Below are 13,939 nucleotides of genomic sequence, written 5' to 3'. Positions count from 1 at the left end.
AAGGATCGTAGTCAGGGGCAACGGCAGAAGGTCTGGAAACACAGGCAAGGAACACACAAGGAACGCTTTCACTGGCACTAAGGCAACAAGATCCGGCAAGGGAGTGCAAGGGAAGTGAGGTAATATAGGGAAGTGCACAGGTGAAAACCCTAATTGGAACCACTGCGCCAATCAGCGGCGCAGTGGCCCTTTAAATCGCAGAGACCCGGCGCGCGCGCGCCCTAGGGAGCGGGGCCGCGCGCGCCGGGACAGAACAGACGGGGAGCGAGTCAGGTAGGGGAGCCGGGGTGCGCATCGCGAGCGGGCGCTACCCGCATCGCGAATCGCATCCCGGCTGGCAGCAGGATCGCAGCGCCCCGGGTCAGAGGACGTGACCGGAGCGCTGCAGCGGAGGGAGTGAAGCGAGCGCTCCGGGGAGGAGCGGGGACCCGGAGCGCTCGGCGTAACAGTCCTCCTTTTTTCGGGATCCCCATCAATCCACTTGTTATTCCAAATCCTGTAGATAGGGAATAACATTTGATCATGAGAATACTGTGTTAATTCTATTACGCCATGATGTACTCATAGAGATTAAATAGATTATCCAGGAGCTCATAGACAAAAGCAGAACTCTATTTCCAATCCAATGGGATGAAACATATAACTTGTCAATTTGACTAGCCTGAACGTATAGGTTAAAAGAGAATTATAAGGGGTTACCAAACAAATCTTATGCCATATATTTCTACTGCATGTAAGATAATGCTTCCTGTCAGAACTTTATTCCGACTCCTTCCCTAAGTTGAGGGTTTACCAGACTTCACGGACATTAATATATCTATGGCCAACATTATATTTGAGAAAAAAACATATCACATTGTTCACAAACTTCATCTAAAAAAATAAAACTTTAAAGAATTTCTCAACACAAATCAGAACTAAAAGGAAAATTCATAAAAAAATAATATTACTTGTATATAACTCATTTGAAATGGAATCCAAACCGAGCTATGTTATTCTCTACATTGGTCATGGTGATGATCAGCAAAGGCATAAGACCGGCCCAGCAGGCTCCATTACATATAGATATTTTTCTACTTTGGCTTCTACCTAATGAATAGTTTGTATATTAAGCCTAATATTCATGAGCCATACATAAGGAAAAAGTATGCATTATATATTAGCATAGCAGATTTGCCAACCACAGGACGCCTTTTTAACAAGGAAAAAAGGAAATATTTTATAAATAGTACACTTTATTTTATAATAAATTAAAGGAATTTTTGCAGTCATTTTCAACTTTATACATTTATACTGTTATCAGTCAGACAAACATACTAAAGTAATCAACAAAACCTTAAAGTACAGTAGATGTGAGTTGTTCAGGTATGGACACGTACTGACAATCGAAAGCTAATATTAGCCAATAATTGTCTGCAGCAGAGTGCCGACATTGGGTGTACATCACCAATCTTCCTCTATACATGATGATGGGCTGGGTCATGCTATGCTTTACTGTCAGTTTCTTTTGTTTGGATGATGTCATTCGATATTTTGATTTCAATCGTTTCGGCGCTCAGAGCTTCTTTGCCATTTTCCTCCTTTAGTAGTAATTTCCTAAAAGGAAAGACAAATATAAATCAACTATCAAATACATAAAGAATACTATACCAATAACCTAGAATGTAAAAATATATTAAACATGTTTGACTTTAATACATCTTCAAAGTAGGGCTAGGTTAAAAAATGTTGATGCCAATAAAACTTCCCAATATATAAAACTACATATGTTTTATTAGATGTGTGCCAAAACAGTGTCACATGACATAAAACTGGACAGCATGAGTTGACATGACCACTATCTAATTCCATACAAGCTTTTGTTATATGTTTTTTATATGTCAGAAGATATTTTTGGGATCCAAGAGAATAAACAACCTCCGAAGAGGGCAGAAAAACTAAACTGAGCACTGTGCACCCTTCAAAGACTGGAAAAAGCAGTGTAGAGATGAATAGAAAGTCAATGACACATTATATCAATCCAAACCCCACATGCTTGGTTTTTCAAGATGAACCAGGCAGAAAAGAATAGTGCTCAAATAAGCTCTTTGGCCCCTCTATTTAGTGCGTGAAAGGGGTCTGAGTACCATGACCCATCAAAATGTTTGATGTCTCACTATGACATATCAGAAGTTTGAAGAAGTACTTTATAATGGAAATCAATGGTAGACATACTACATGCATAGACCTGGTGCAAATGTTAGCGGTTCTACACATTGTTCCCCCATGTTAAGCGGTTCTACACAATGTCCCCCATGTTGCAAACCAATTATTTTTTTTAATCAAATTTAGACACAAAATTCCCCAAACCTAGACACGGTTTGGCCAGACCTTGGCGTGGTCCATTACCCATACATTCTTGTATGTGACAATTAAAGTGCTAACTTTATTGGTTGTTTTTTTTTTTCCACCACTAATTAAATCATACAGGCAATTACCAATAACAGCGGTGTCACAAATGTTCATCTATCTGGCTCAGTTTCCCTTTAGCTCAGTAGGCAGGAGCTGGAGGGAAACTGATGATCCAGTGCCATAACTGGGATGAGGATGGACAGGCTGGACAAGAGTCCACATTTTCAGCATTTCCCCGCTTGGCCTAGAAGAAAAAAAAATTGAGCACCAGACCATACACAACTCATACACTTTGCTCTCAGTTGTGGCCGGTGATACCCATCAGTACAGAGTCAGATTGCCGGAAATATGAAGGGCTGCTTAGCATAGAATCAGGCAATGCAAAACATTTCATCATGTTGGCAAATCATACTGTATCTTTATAATAAACAATACTAAATTCCATTGGAATTATTTAAAAAAAAATGTAGTTGTTATGCCCTGAAATAATACTATTTTACATTTTTTATACATTTGAATTGTTATTCAAGCTTCCTAGTTAATTTAACTTTAATTCACATCATGGATTTTCTTTATATTTTCCTCTAAAATGTAATAGTTTCAAAAAGTCCAGTCCAAAGTCCAGTGATGCATATGCAAATCATGAAATGTTGCAGTATCTAGTAATACCTTTTTTATTGGACTAACAGCATTTTGTAGAGACAAGCTTTCGGGATTCCTCCCTTTATCAATTGGATAAAGGGAGGAATCCCGAAAGCTTGTCTCTACAAAATGCTGTTAGTCCAATAAAAAAGGCATTACAAGATACTGCAACATTTTATGATTTGTATATATATATATATATATATATATATATATATATATATATATATATATATATATATATATATATATATATATATATAGATATATAGATCAACTGGCTCCAGAAAGTTAAAAAGAATTGTAAATTACTTTGATCAAAAAATCTTAATCCTTCCAGTACTTATCAGCTGCTGAAGTTTAGATGTTCATTTCTGTCTAACTGCTCTCTGATGACACCTGTTTCGGGAGCTGTCCAGAGTAGGTGCGAATCCCCATAGCAAAACTCTTATGCTCTGGACAGTTCTTAAGACAGACAGAGGTGTCAGCAGAGAGCACTGTTGTCAGACAGAAAAGAACAACTCAACTCCAGCAGCTGATAACTATTGGAAGGATGATCTTAAAGTTGATCTTAAAAAAAAATGTTTTATTTTTTTCCTAGAATACCCCCTTTAAGAGCTTATTTGTAGATTAAATAAAATACTTTTTTTTTTACTTGACAATGATGCAGCACATCAATATACTAAAGGTAGCATTCATTAAAAAAATAACATCTTCTATTCTGCAAAACCAGTTTGGAAAGCCAAATTGAGGAGTAAATGCAAAAAAAGGGGGGAAAAGAACAAAACCTCTTTTTTTTTTTCAATCTCTGCCGGCATTTTGCTTAAATATGTAATTCAATGGCTAAAATTCGGCAGAAACTAGTGTGGATCTTTTTCGTAGAGAACGTCAGCAGATGAACAAATGGAAGCTGCTTCATTAAGGGCTCATTAACATCACATTTTGGCAATCCATTGCCTTTATGTGTCAGCATATTGGCAAAAAGGAATGCAAAATATACTGTAACATAGTCCCAGCAGACTCACTGAGTTTAATGGACTGAACAATGTCTACTAGTGTCTACATTTAATCCATTTCCCGAACATGCACTGTATAAAAGTGTGATCTACTGTGAACAGTCCTGCAGAGAACCAGTATACATTTAGGAAATGAACTGAACATAGTCACTAGCAGACTATATTCAGAACATTAAACTTAATGGATCTGCTGGGAATACACCATGCTATATGTCAACATACCATTTTTGACAATATGCCATCATATACTGGCAATATACTGGCAAATTTTGATATGGATGGGCCTTAAAGGGTTATTCCCGGAGACTAAAAAATATTTTCAAATAAACTGGTCAAAGAAAGTTATGTTTACTTGCAAATTCCAATAGTTATCAGCTGATGTATGTCCTGGGGGAAGTTGTGTAATCTGTATAGTCAGAAACGGTGCTCCCTGCTGCCACCTTTGTCTATGTCAGGAATTGTGCAGAACAGGAGCAAATCCTCATAGCAAACCTTTCCTGCTCTGGACAGTTCCTGACACAGACAGAGGTATCAGCAGAGAGCACTGAGGTCAGACTGGAAATCACTACACAATTTACTCTGTAGCATACAGCAGCTGATAAGTACTGGAAGACTTGCAATCTCTAAACAGAAGAACCTTACAAACTGATATTAATTTCTGTTACCAGCTGATTAGATTTTTTTTTCTCCAGAGAACTCCTATTTAAAAAGTTAACCTTTCACGGATGTTAACTGACTATCTACCGTATTTTTCGCCGTATAAGATGCCCTTTTTCTTCCCCAAAACTGTGGGGAAAAAGTTGGTGCGTCTTATACGGCGAATGCACATACCCATCGCGGCGGTCCCTGCAGCCATCAATGGCCGGGAACTGCGGCTAATACAGGACATCACCGATCTCGGTGATGCCCTGTATTAACCCTTCAGACTTGGCGATAAAAGCTGACCACCATGTCTGAAGGGAAAGTGACACTAACCTGGCTGCTCAATCGGGCTGTTTGGGACCGCCGTGGGGAAATCGCGGTGTCCCGCAGCTTACGGCTTACAGGACACCGGGAGGGACCTTACCTGCCTCCTCGGTGTCTGCTCCGTGCCGGGATCCCCAGCATGGCCGGCGCTCTCCTTTAACGTCATCACGTCGTCGCGCACGCCATCCCGTCATCCAATAGAAGTGGCGTGCGTAGCAACGTGATGACGGCGACGTGATGACGGCAATGGAGAGCGTGGATCCCGGGGAAGAAGACGTCCGGACCGTCGGGGACACTACGGGGACGTGGCGACGTGGTGACGGATTCGGAGCGGCGGGGACACGTGAGTATTACCTCCTATATCAGTGGTCTTCAACCTGCGGACCTCCAGATGTTGCAAAACTACAACTCCCAGCATGCCCGGACAGCCAATGGCTGTCCGGACATGCTGGGAGTTGTAGTTTTACAACATCTGGAGGTCCGCAGATTTAAGATCACTGTTGGGTTCAGAATCTTTTTTTTCTAGATTTTGCACCTTTAAAATTAGGTGCGTCTTATTTGCCGGTGCGTCCAATAGGGCGAAAAATATGGTATACCTTCTTCATAGCACATAGTGAAAAATCTATGTAAGGAACATTAGTAATGGACATTAATCAACTACTGAAACCTCAAATAATTTTAGATTAGGGACTCTAGCCTACAAACACTCAATGCTACTCAAAGTTCAAATTAGAGATTCAAACATTGGACTATCAGGAACAAGAGATGGAAATATTTAAACAATAGAGATAAGGAAGCTAAAACATTTAAACCCAAGGGCTAAGGGCAACAAACCACCGGATTCAAGGAAGTAGGAAAAAAACACCAGGGACTCTGAAGTTATATACATATCAACCAAGGACTGGGACACCAAACCAGTAGAAACTAAAACATCAAAGGGGCACTCCGGTGGATTATTATTATATATTTTTTTTAAATCAACTGGTGCCAGAAAGTTAAAAAGATTTGTGAATCACTTCTATTAAAAAATCTTAACCCTTCCAATGCTGATCAGCTGATGTACAGTATGTTCCAGAGGAAGTTCTTTTCTTTTTGAATTTCTTTTCTGTCTCATCACAGTGCTCTCTAGTGACACCTCTGTCCATGTCAGGAACTGTCCAGAGCAAGATAGGTATGCTATGGGGATTTTCTCCTGCTCTGGAAAGTTCCTAAAGTGGACAGAGGTGTCAGAAGTGAGCACTGTGGTCAGACAGAAAAGAAATTCAAAAAGAAAAGAACTTCCTCTGGAACATACAGTAGTTGATAAGTACTAGAAGGACTCAGACTTTTTTTTTATAGAAGTCATTTACAAATATGTTTAACCTCTTAAGGACGCAGGGCGTGCCTGTACATCCTGCGCCCACTTCCACAATATCATACCAGGTCGGTACCGGCGGCTAACGGTGGTCGGGACCCGGGGCTAATACCAGACATCACCGGTCGCAGTGATGTCCGGTATTAACCCTTTAGACGTGGGGATCAAAGTTGATCGCCGCATCTAAAGTAAAAAAAAAAGTATTCCCGGCTGTTCAATCGGGCTGATCGGGACAACCGCGGTGAAACCACAGTGTCCCAATCAGCTAGGACACATGAGGAGGGTCCCTTACATGCCTCCTGCGCTTCCAATCGGCGATTGATTACTCCAAGCCTGAGTTCCAGGCTTGAGCAATCAATCGCCGATAACACTGATCAATGCAGTACCTGCAATCAATGTACTGCATGTTATAGTCCCCTATGTGGGCTATAACAGTGCAAAAAAAAGTGTAAAAAAAAGTTAATAAATGTGATTTAACCCCTTCCCTAATAAAATTTTGAATCACCCCCCTTTTCCCATTAAAGAAAAAAAATGTAAATAAAAATAAATATAAACATATGTGGTGTTGCTGCGCGTGTAAATGTCCGAACTATAAAAATATAACATTAAATAAACCGCACGGCCCCTTAGATTGCCCCATAGATTATTATGCCCCCATACCTTGCCCCATAGATTCTTATGCCCCCTTACAATGCTCCCATAGATTCTTATGCCACATAAGCATACCACTATAGCAGTGATAAGTGTAGGAAACTATTGTAATGCATGTTATAGTCACCTATGGGGGCTATAACATTGCAAAAAAAAAGTCTCAAAATAAAAGTTAATAAAAGTGATTTAACCCCTTCCCTAATAAAAGCTTGAATAACCCCCCACCTCTTTTCCCATTAAAAAATAAACTGTGTAAATAAAAATAAACATATGTGGTATTGTCGCATGCGTAAATGTCCGATCTATAAAAATATATTGTGAATTAAACCACAAGGTCAATGGTGTACACGTAAAAAACATTACAAAATCCAAAATAGCGCATTTTTGATCACTTTTTATACCATAAAAAACTGAATGAAAAGCGATCAAAAAGTACAATCAAAACATAAATTATACCTATAAAAACTTCAAATCACAGCGCCAAAAAATAGCCCTGACACCACCCCTTATGTGGAAAAATAAAAAGTTATAGGGGTCAGAAGAGGACATTTTTCAACATATTAATTTTGGTGCATGTAGTTATAATTTTTTTAGTAGTAAAATAAAATCAAACCTATATAAATTGTGTATAGTTGTGACTGTATGGACCTACAAAATAAATATAAGGTGCAATGTTTACTGAAAACTGCACTGCATAGAAACGGAAGCCGCTAAAAATGACAAAATGGCTTTTTTTTTTGTCCCACAAATAATTTTTCTTTCTGCTTTCGCCGTAGATTTTGTGGTGAAATTGTTAATGTTATTACAAAGAAAAACTGTTGGCACAAAGAACAAGTCCTCATATGGATTTGTAGGTGGAAAATTTTAAGTGTTATGATTTTTAGAAGGGGGAAAAAACAAAAGTGCAAAAATGAAAAATCGCCAAAGAGGGAAGGGTTAAACCTGAGGCTTCTACTTCAGTTCCTCACAGTGTCTTAACTAACACAGCAACTTTTGTAATTGCTATTTTTATGTATGCTAATAAAATGCCTGTAAAAGAATATTCATGAGGGGTTTTAGTATTGTTCAGACCGCTTTTTCAACAGATCAGACAATCATGTCACCTGACATAGTATTCTGAACCTGATTGGTCTACTAAAGATCCAGGCTTTAAAAGGGTACTCCGGCGGAAAAAAAATTTTTTTTTTAATCTACTGGTGCCAGAAAGTTATACAGATTTGTAAATTACTTCTATTTAAAAATCTTAATCCTTCCAGTACTTATTAGCTGCTGTATGCACTACAGGAAGTTGTATATCTTTCTGGAATTCTTTTCAGTCTGACCACAGTGCTCTATGTTGACACCTCTCTCCGTGTCAGGAACCTCTCCTGCTCTGGACAGTTCCTGAGACAGACAGAGGTATCAGCAGAGAGCACTGTGGTTAGACTGAAAAGAACTCTAGAAAGAAATACAACTTCATCTGTTGCATACAGCAGCTGATAAGTACTGGAATTTACTAATCTGTTTAACTTCCCGGCACCAGTTGATTAAAAAAAAAAAAAAAATGAGTACCTCTTTTAAGCGTTATTGTCATTAAAACAGAGTTTAACATGTTGACCAAACACATCAGAAGTTGTTGATCACATTGGGACTTCTGAGTTATAAGCCGGTGAAGTCAATGGCTAGAAATGTACAGATCTCTCAGCTGGCTGGGGAGTGGCGCACAATGCCTTCTGCTTTCTCAGCTAACAACTCACAATCGCAGTGGGTCTCAGGAGTGAGACCGAGTACGATCAACAACTTTCGACATGTCTGATAGATATGTCAAAAGTTTTTTACAACGGTAACACTTTAAATGCAACTTATCATTTTCATGCTTCCTGAACCACGAGTCAGGATTGTCCCTTGTGACTTCTGCCTGCCCTGTTGGTCTAAAAGGGTCCCTGTCATTTAAAAAAAAACAAAAAAACTTTTGACATGTCAAAATGACGTGTAAAACGTTTTTTAGGTTGGGGTCTCAGTGCTGAGATCCCCATCGATCAGAAGAACAAGAAACTTCATTATAAGTCTATGGGGCAGAAAAATAAAGATTGCTGAGAGATGGAGAGTACAGCATGCTATCAAGTGCTTATCCCAATCAGACCCGGACCGATGAAAAGTTATTATTATTTATTTATTTTTTTTTAAAGACAGGAACACTTTAATTGAAAGATCTTTCCTATTTACAAGCAGGGAACAATCTATTTATTAAGACTGGTGGGATAGGAAGACGCCATGCACCTTCAATAGCAGTGGGGTTTCAGCACTAAGACCCCGACTGATTAAAACTTTTGACTTATGACATGATAAAATTATTAAAAAAATGACAGTAACACTTTAACCTTTTTAGACAAGCTAATTAAAGGGGTACTCCGGTGAAAACCTTTTTTCTTTTAAATCAACTGGTGGCAGAAAGTTGAACATATTTGTAAATTACTTCTATTAAAAAATCTTAATCCTTCCAGTACTTATTAGCTGCTGAATGCTACAGAGGAAATGCCTTTCTTTTTGGAACACTGATAACATCACGAGCACAGTGCTCTCTGCTGACATCTCTGACAACTGCTGCCTTGCAGTGCTGGGGATTTGGGTTCAAATCCCACTAAGGACAACAATAAATAAAGTGTTAGTATTATTATAATAACGTTAGCAGAGAGAACTGTGCTCGTGATGTCATCAGAGAGCATTCCAAAAAGAAAAGAATTTCCTCTGTAGTATTCAGCAGCTAATAAGTACAGGAAGGATTAAGATTTTTTAATAGAAGTAATTTACAAATATGTTTAACTTTCTGCCACCAGTTGATTTAAAAGAAAAAAAGGTTTTCACCGGAGTACCCCTTTGACTATTGCTATGACTGACTGTTACTCCGCAGGTTAAATCTTACATGTAAATAACAGATTAATATTAGCCCTTGTCCACACCTATAATTACAACTCTTCATACATATCTTTCACAACATCTGCTACATGGTAACACCTACAGAGCAAAGGGGAAAGAAAGACAAACAAACAAGGACATAGTGTTAATTGTTGGTTACAGAACAACTTTTATGCTGTCAGCCCGTTTCGTCATTCACACTTCAGTAACAGATGCTTTTTTTTATTGTGAACAGGATTTAATGAAGCGTCAGTTCTACATATGACAGCAATTCCCGAAACAGACAGTGAAGGGAAGTTTTTAATCAGCTAAAATGCTTTACCTCATATACCTCTTGAACAGGCAGATAATTTATTTACAGATGTAGAAAAACAAAATGTATTCAGAGAATTTGTCATTTGGTATAACTCATTGTTATATCACATTGTGAAGCACTGTGATCTGTGCTTTCCCCTTGGACTGTAGGTAAACCTTTTGCATTATCCAGGCTCATCATGAGAGTGTTTAAGGATAGGGTCACACATGCCGTATTTTGCAGCATATTTGTTTCTACAAATTTCCCCACCCTTTGATGTCACTGGGTAGCTGCAGAAAAAAAACACAGCTAAATGTAGCACATGTGACCCTACCCTTAAGAAACTTTATAAAGTAGCTCTTCTCTAGAAGTAAGAAAGCTGACTCCAATAAGTGGTGCCAGAGAGCATGTTCACCTAATTATAAAAATGCTAATCAGAGCTACTTTGCATATTTTTTGCTTTCCCTAGTGGACCATTGCATGGCCTTTAAGACTCAAAACACACCATGACACTGTCCTCAAGAACACACCATGACACTGTCCTCAAGAAGAAAACTAAAGCATGCCTGTTGTTTCAAAAGTTTTTTTTTTTTTAAATGTGCATAGCTGGGGGAAATTAACAGTTCCGTGCAGGTGATTAATGTGCTCTTACTGCTGTTATGAAGCCATTAAGCATCCCCTCCATGGTGCACAGCTATTTCAGGGTGTGGGATCAGAGCCAGGCTGTTTGCAAGGAGTACATACAAAGTGCTTCCTTTCCCTTACTTATCTGGCTAATTACAGCACAGCATATATTCCACACTGCTATTCCATGACATGACATAGTGCTGGTGAAAATATACTGAATAAACTGGCTCTGTGCTGGACATATAATTTATGTGTATAGTGCTCTAGTTAATGTATAGTGTATAGGCATGCGGAAGCAGAAGAAATTATTGATACTACTGATGCATTGGCTTTGCTAAGTACTATGTGAGTTTTTCCCAAAAGCAGATTAGATAGAGAAATAACATGGAAGGCCTCAAAAAGTACAAAAGCCTAATACTGAGAACAGAAGATATTAAAATGAAGAGATACACAATTGGAGAGATCGACAGCATACCCGGGGCTCAAGACAATCCATAAATAGCTCAAGTAAGACAAAGTGTGACAAGAGCATAACAGTATTACCAATGAACATTACATACCGATAAACAGGAGTGAGGCACAGGGATGAAACCACCCCAAAGCAGATTACAGCGGCAGCCTTCATCCAGAGGTGTAGAAATAAAAGAAATCACATCAGCAGAAAAAGGAAGGGGTTGCCCTAAGCTCTGATTTACTGGTGATGATAATGATGATAAAAAGCCACATGTAGAAAGGAGAAGAAAATTACACTGCAGCATTGTTGATATACAGAAAATTGTACAATAGTATTTACACATGGGGCAGCTGCTCAGAGATTTATGGGAGGTCAGGTGTAAGAGTGAGCCTCTCCATTGGAAAACATTTTTTTTTTTTTAAATCAACTGGTGATCTTAATCCTTCCAGTATTTATAAGCTGCTGCATTCTCAACAAGGACTTTTTTTTTTTTTTTTTACCTTTCTGTCTGACTTCAGTGCTCTCTGCTTACACCTCTGTCCATTTTAGGAACTGTCCAGAGGGCAAGCAAATCCCCATAGCTAACCTATCCTGCTCTGGACAGTTCCTAAAATGGATAGAGGTGTCAGCAGAGAGCACTGTGGTCATACACAAAGGAAATTCAAAAAGTAAAGAACTTCCTTTGGAGCATATAGCAGCTGATAAGAACTGGAAGGACTAAGATTTTTTTAATAGAAGTAATTTACAAATCTGTTACACTTTCTGTCAGTTGACATAAAAAAAAGTTTTCCAGTGGAGTATCCCTTTAACCCTGCAAGCACAGTTAGGATCATCTTAAGCCGTCAGAAAGGCTCAGCTTGAAGGTACACAGCGTAAGCTTTCTCTCTTTCCTGCACATAGCACATGCTAAGTCCTACCCACACTTTTGTCTTGTTATGTCTATTACTGGGGATTTTTTTTTTTTTTACTAAATTAAGTTATTTACAAATATGTTATGAAACTTGTAGGCTATTAAATGAAGGGAAGCTGATTGAAATGACAGTGACCATTTAACCCTTTCAGTCTTACTTTTATGAAATGTTGTACGTTGTAAGTATTATAAATATAAAAATTAAGTTTTTTATTTTCAAATAGAAAAGTGGACAAATTAAGGTGTGCTGTAAACTATTTTTGATGCATATACCAGTCCAATACGCTAAAAAATACAGTAAATACAGTAACAACCTTTTTTCAATGGGAGAATATGTCTTTAAAGTGGTAGACTTAATGTCAGAAATTTGGAAAATTAATTTAAAGGATAACTCTGGGATGTAAAAATGTATCCTAAGGATAGGGGATAAGTGTTAGATCGCGGGTGGTCCGACCGCTATGGCACGCTGCAATTTCCAGAATGCCCCATTATAGAAACATAGAATGTGTCGGCAGATAAGAACCATTTGGCCCATCTAGTCTGCCCAATAATCTGAATCCTATCAATAGTCCCTGGCCCTATCTTATGTGAAGGATAGCCTTATGCTTATCCCATGCATGTTTAAACTCCTTCAGTGTATTTGCAGCGACCACTTCTGCAGGAAGGCTATTCTTAAGTAAAGTAATACTTCCTGATATTACTTTTGCCCCTCTAATTTAAAACTATGTCCTCTTGTGGTAGTTTTTCTTCTTTTAAATATGCCCTCCTCCTTTACCGTGTTGATTCCCTTTATGTATTTAAAAGTCTCTATCGTATTCCCTCTGTCTCTTCTTTCTTGCATACATAAGTTTTATCCTGCAATCCATGTTATAGTTTCGTAGCTCTTCTCTGTACTCTCTCTCTCTAGAGTATCTATATCCTTTTGGAGATATGGTCTTCAGTACTGCGCACAATACTCCAAGTGAAGCCTTACCAGTGTTCTGTACAGCGGCATGAGCACTTCTCTCTTCCTACTGCTTATACCTCTCCCTATACACCCCAGCATTCTGCTAGCATTTCCTGCTGCTCTATTACATTGTCTTCCTACCTTTAAAACTTCTGAAATAATTACTGCTAAATCCCTTTCCTCAGATACTGAGGTCAGGACTGTGTCAAATTTTCTATATTCTGCCCAAGGGTTTTTACATCCCAGGTGCATTACCTTGCACTTATCCACATTAAATTTAATTTGCCAGAGTTCTGACCATTCTTCTAGTTTGTTTAAATCCTTTTACATTTGGCTTATCCCTCCAGCAACCATCAACATATCTTTGTGTCATGAACAAAAAGACATACCTTACCATTGAGACCATTTGCAATATCACCAATGAAGATATTAAACAAAATTGGTCCCAGTACAGATTCCTGAGGTTCCCATCGGTAACAAGACCTTGCTCTGAATATTCTCCATTGACTACAACCCTCTGTTGTCTGTCATTCAGCATCTGCCTAATCAACTCAACAATATGGGAGTTTAAGCTCAATGACTGTAGTTTATTGATAATTCTTCTATGTGGGACATTGTCAAAAGCCTTACTAAAAACTAGATATACTATGTCTACTGCCCCTCCGCCATCTATTATATTTAGCCACCCAGTCAAAAAAAATCAATAAGATTTGTTTGACATGATCTCCATGAAGAAAACAAAACCCATGTTTTTTTTTTTTTTTTCATCTTGCAATCCATGGGATTTTAGAT

General features: G+C 38.5%; 1 protein-coding gene across 4 annotated transcripts in view; it reads right to left on the bottom strand.

Annotated features, from left to right (window-relative positions):
- Positions 1–454: 454 nt before the first annotated feature.
- NCAM2 (neural cell adhesion molecule 2) overlaps positions 455–13,939 on the bottom strand; it is a 501,839-nt gene continuing 488,354 nt past the window's right edge. For all 4 annotated transcript variants that reach the window (XM_056559430.1, XM_056559434.1, XM_056559432.1 and 1 more), the window contains one exon: positions 455–1,596. In XM_056559430.1, the coding sequence (XP_056415405.1) occupies positions 1,485–1,596 (112 nt within the window). In that variant the 3' untranslated portion in view covers positions 455–1,484. The remainder of the gene's footprint in view (positions 1,597–13,939) is intronic.

Source organism: Hyla sarda, chromosome 2 (assembly GCF_029499605.1).
Source record: "Hyla sarda isolate aHylSar1 chromosome 2, aHylSar1.hap1, whole genome shotgun sequence".
NCBI classification, from domain to species: domain Eukaryota; kingdom Metazoa; phylum Chordata; class Amphibia; order Anura; family Hylidae; genus Hyla; species Hyla sarda.
The sequence above is the reverse complement of the archived record's forward strand: the minus strand, read 5'-3'. Positions and strand labels throughout refer to the sequence as shown.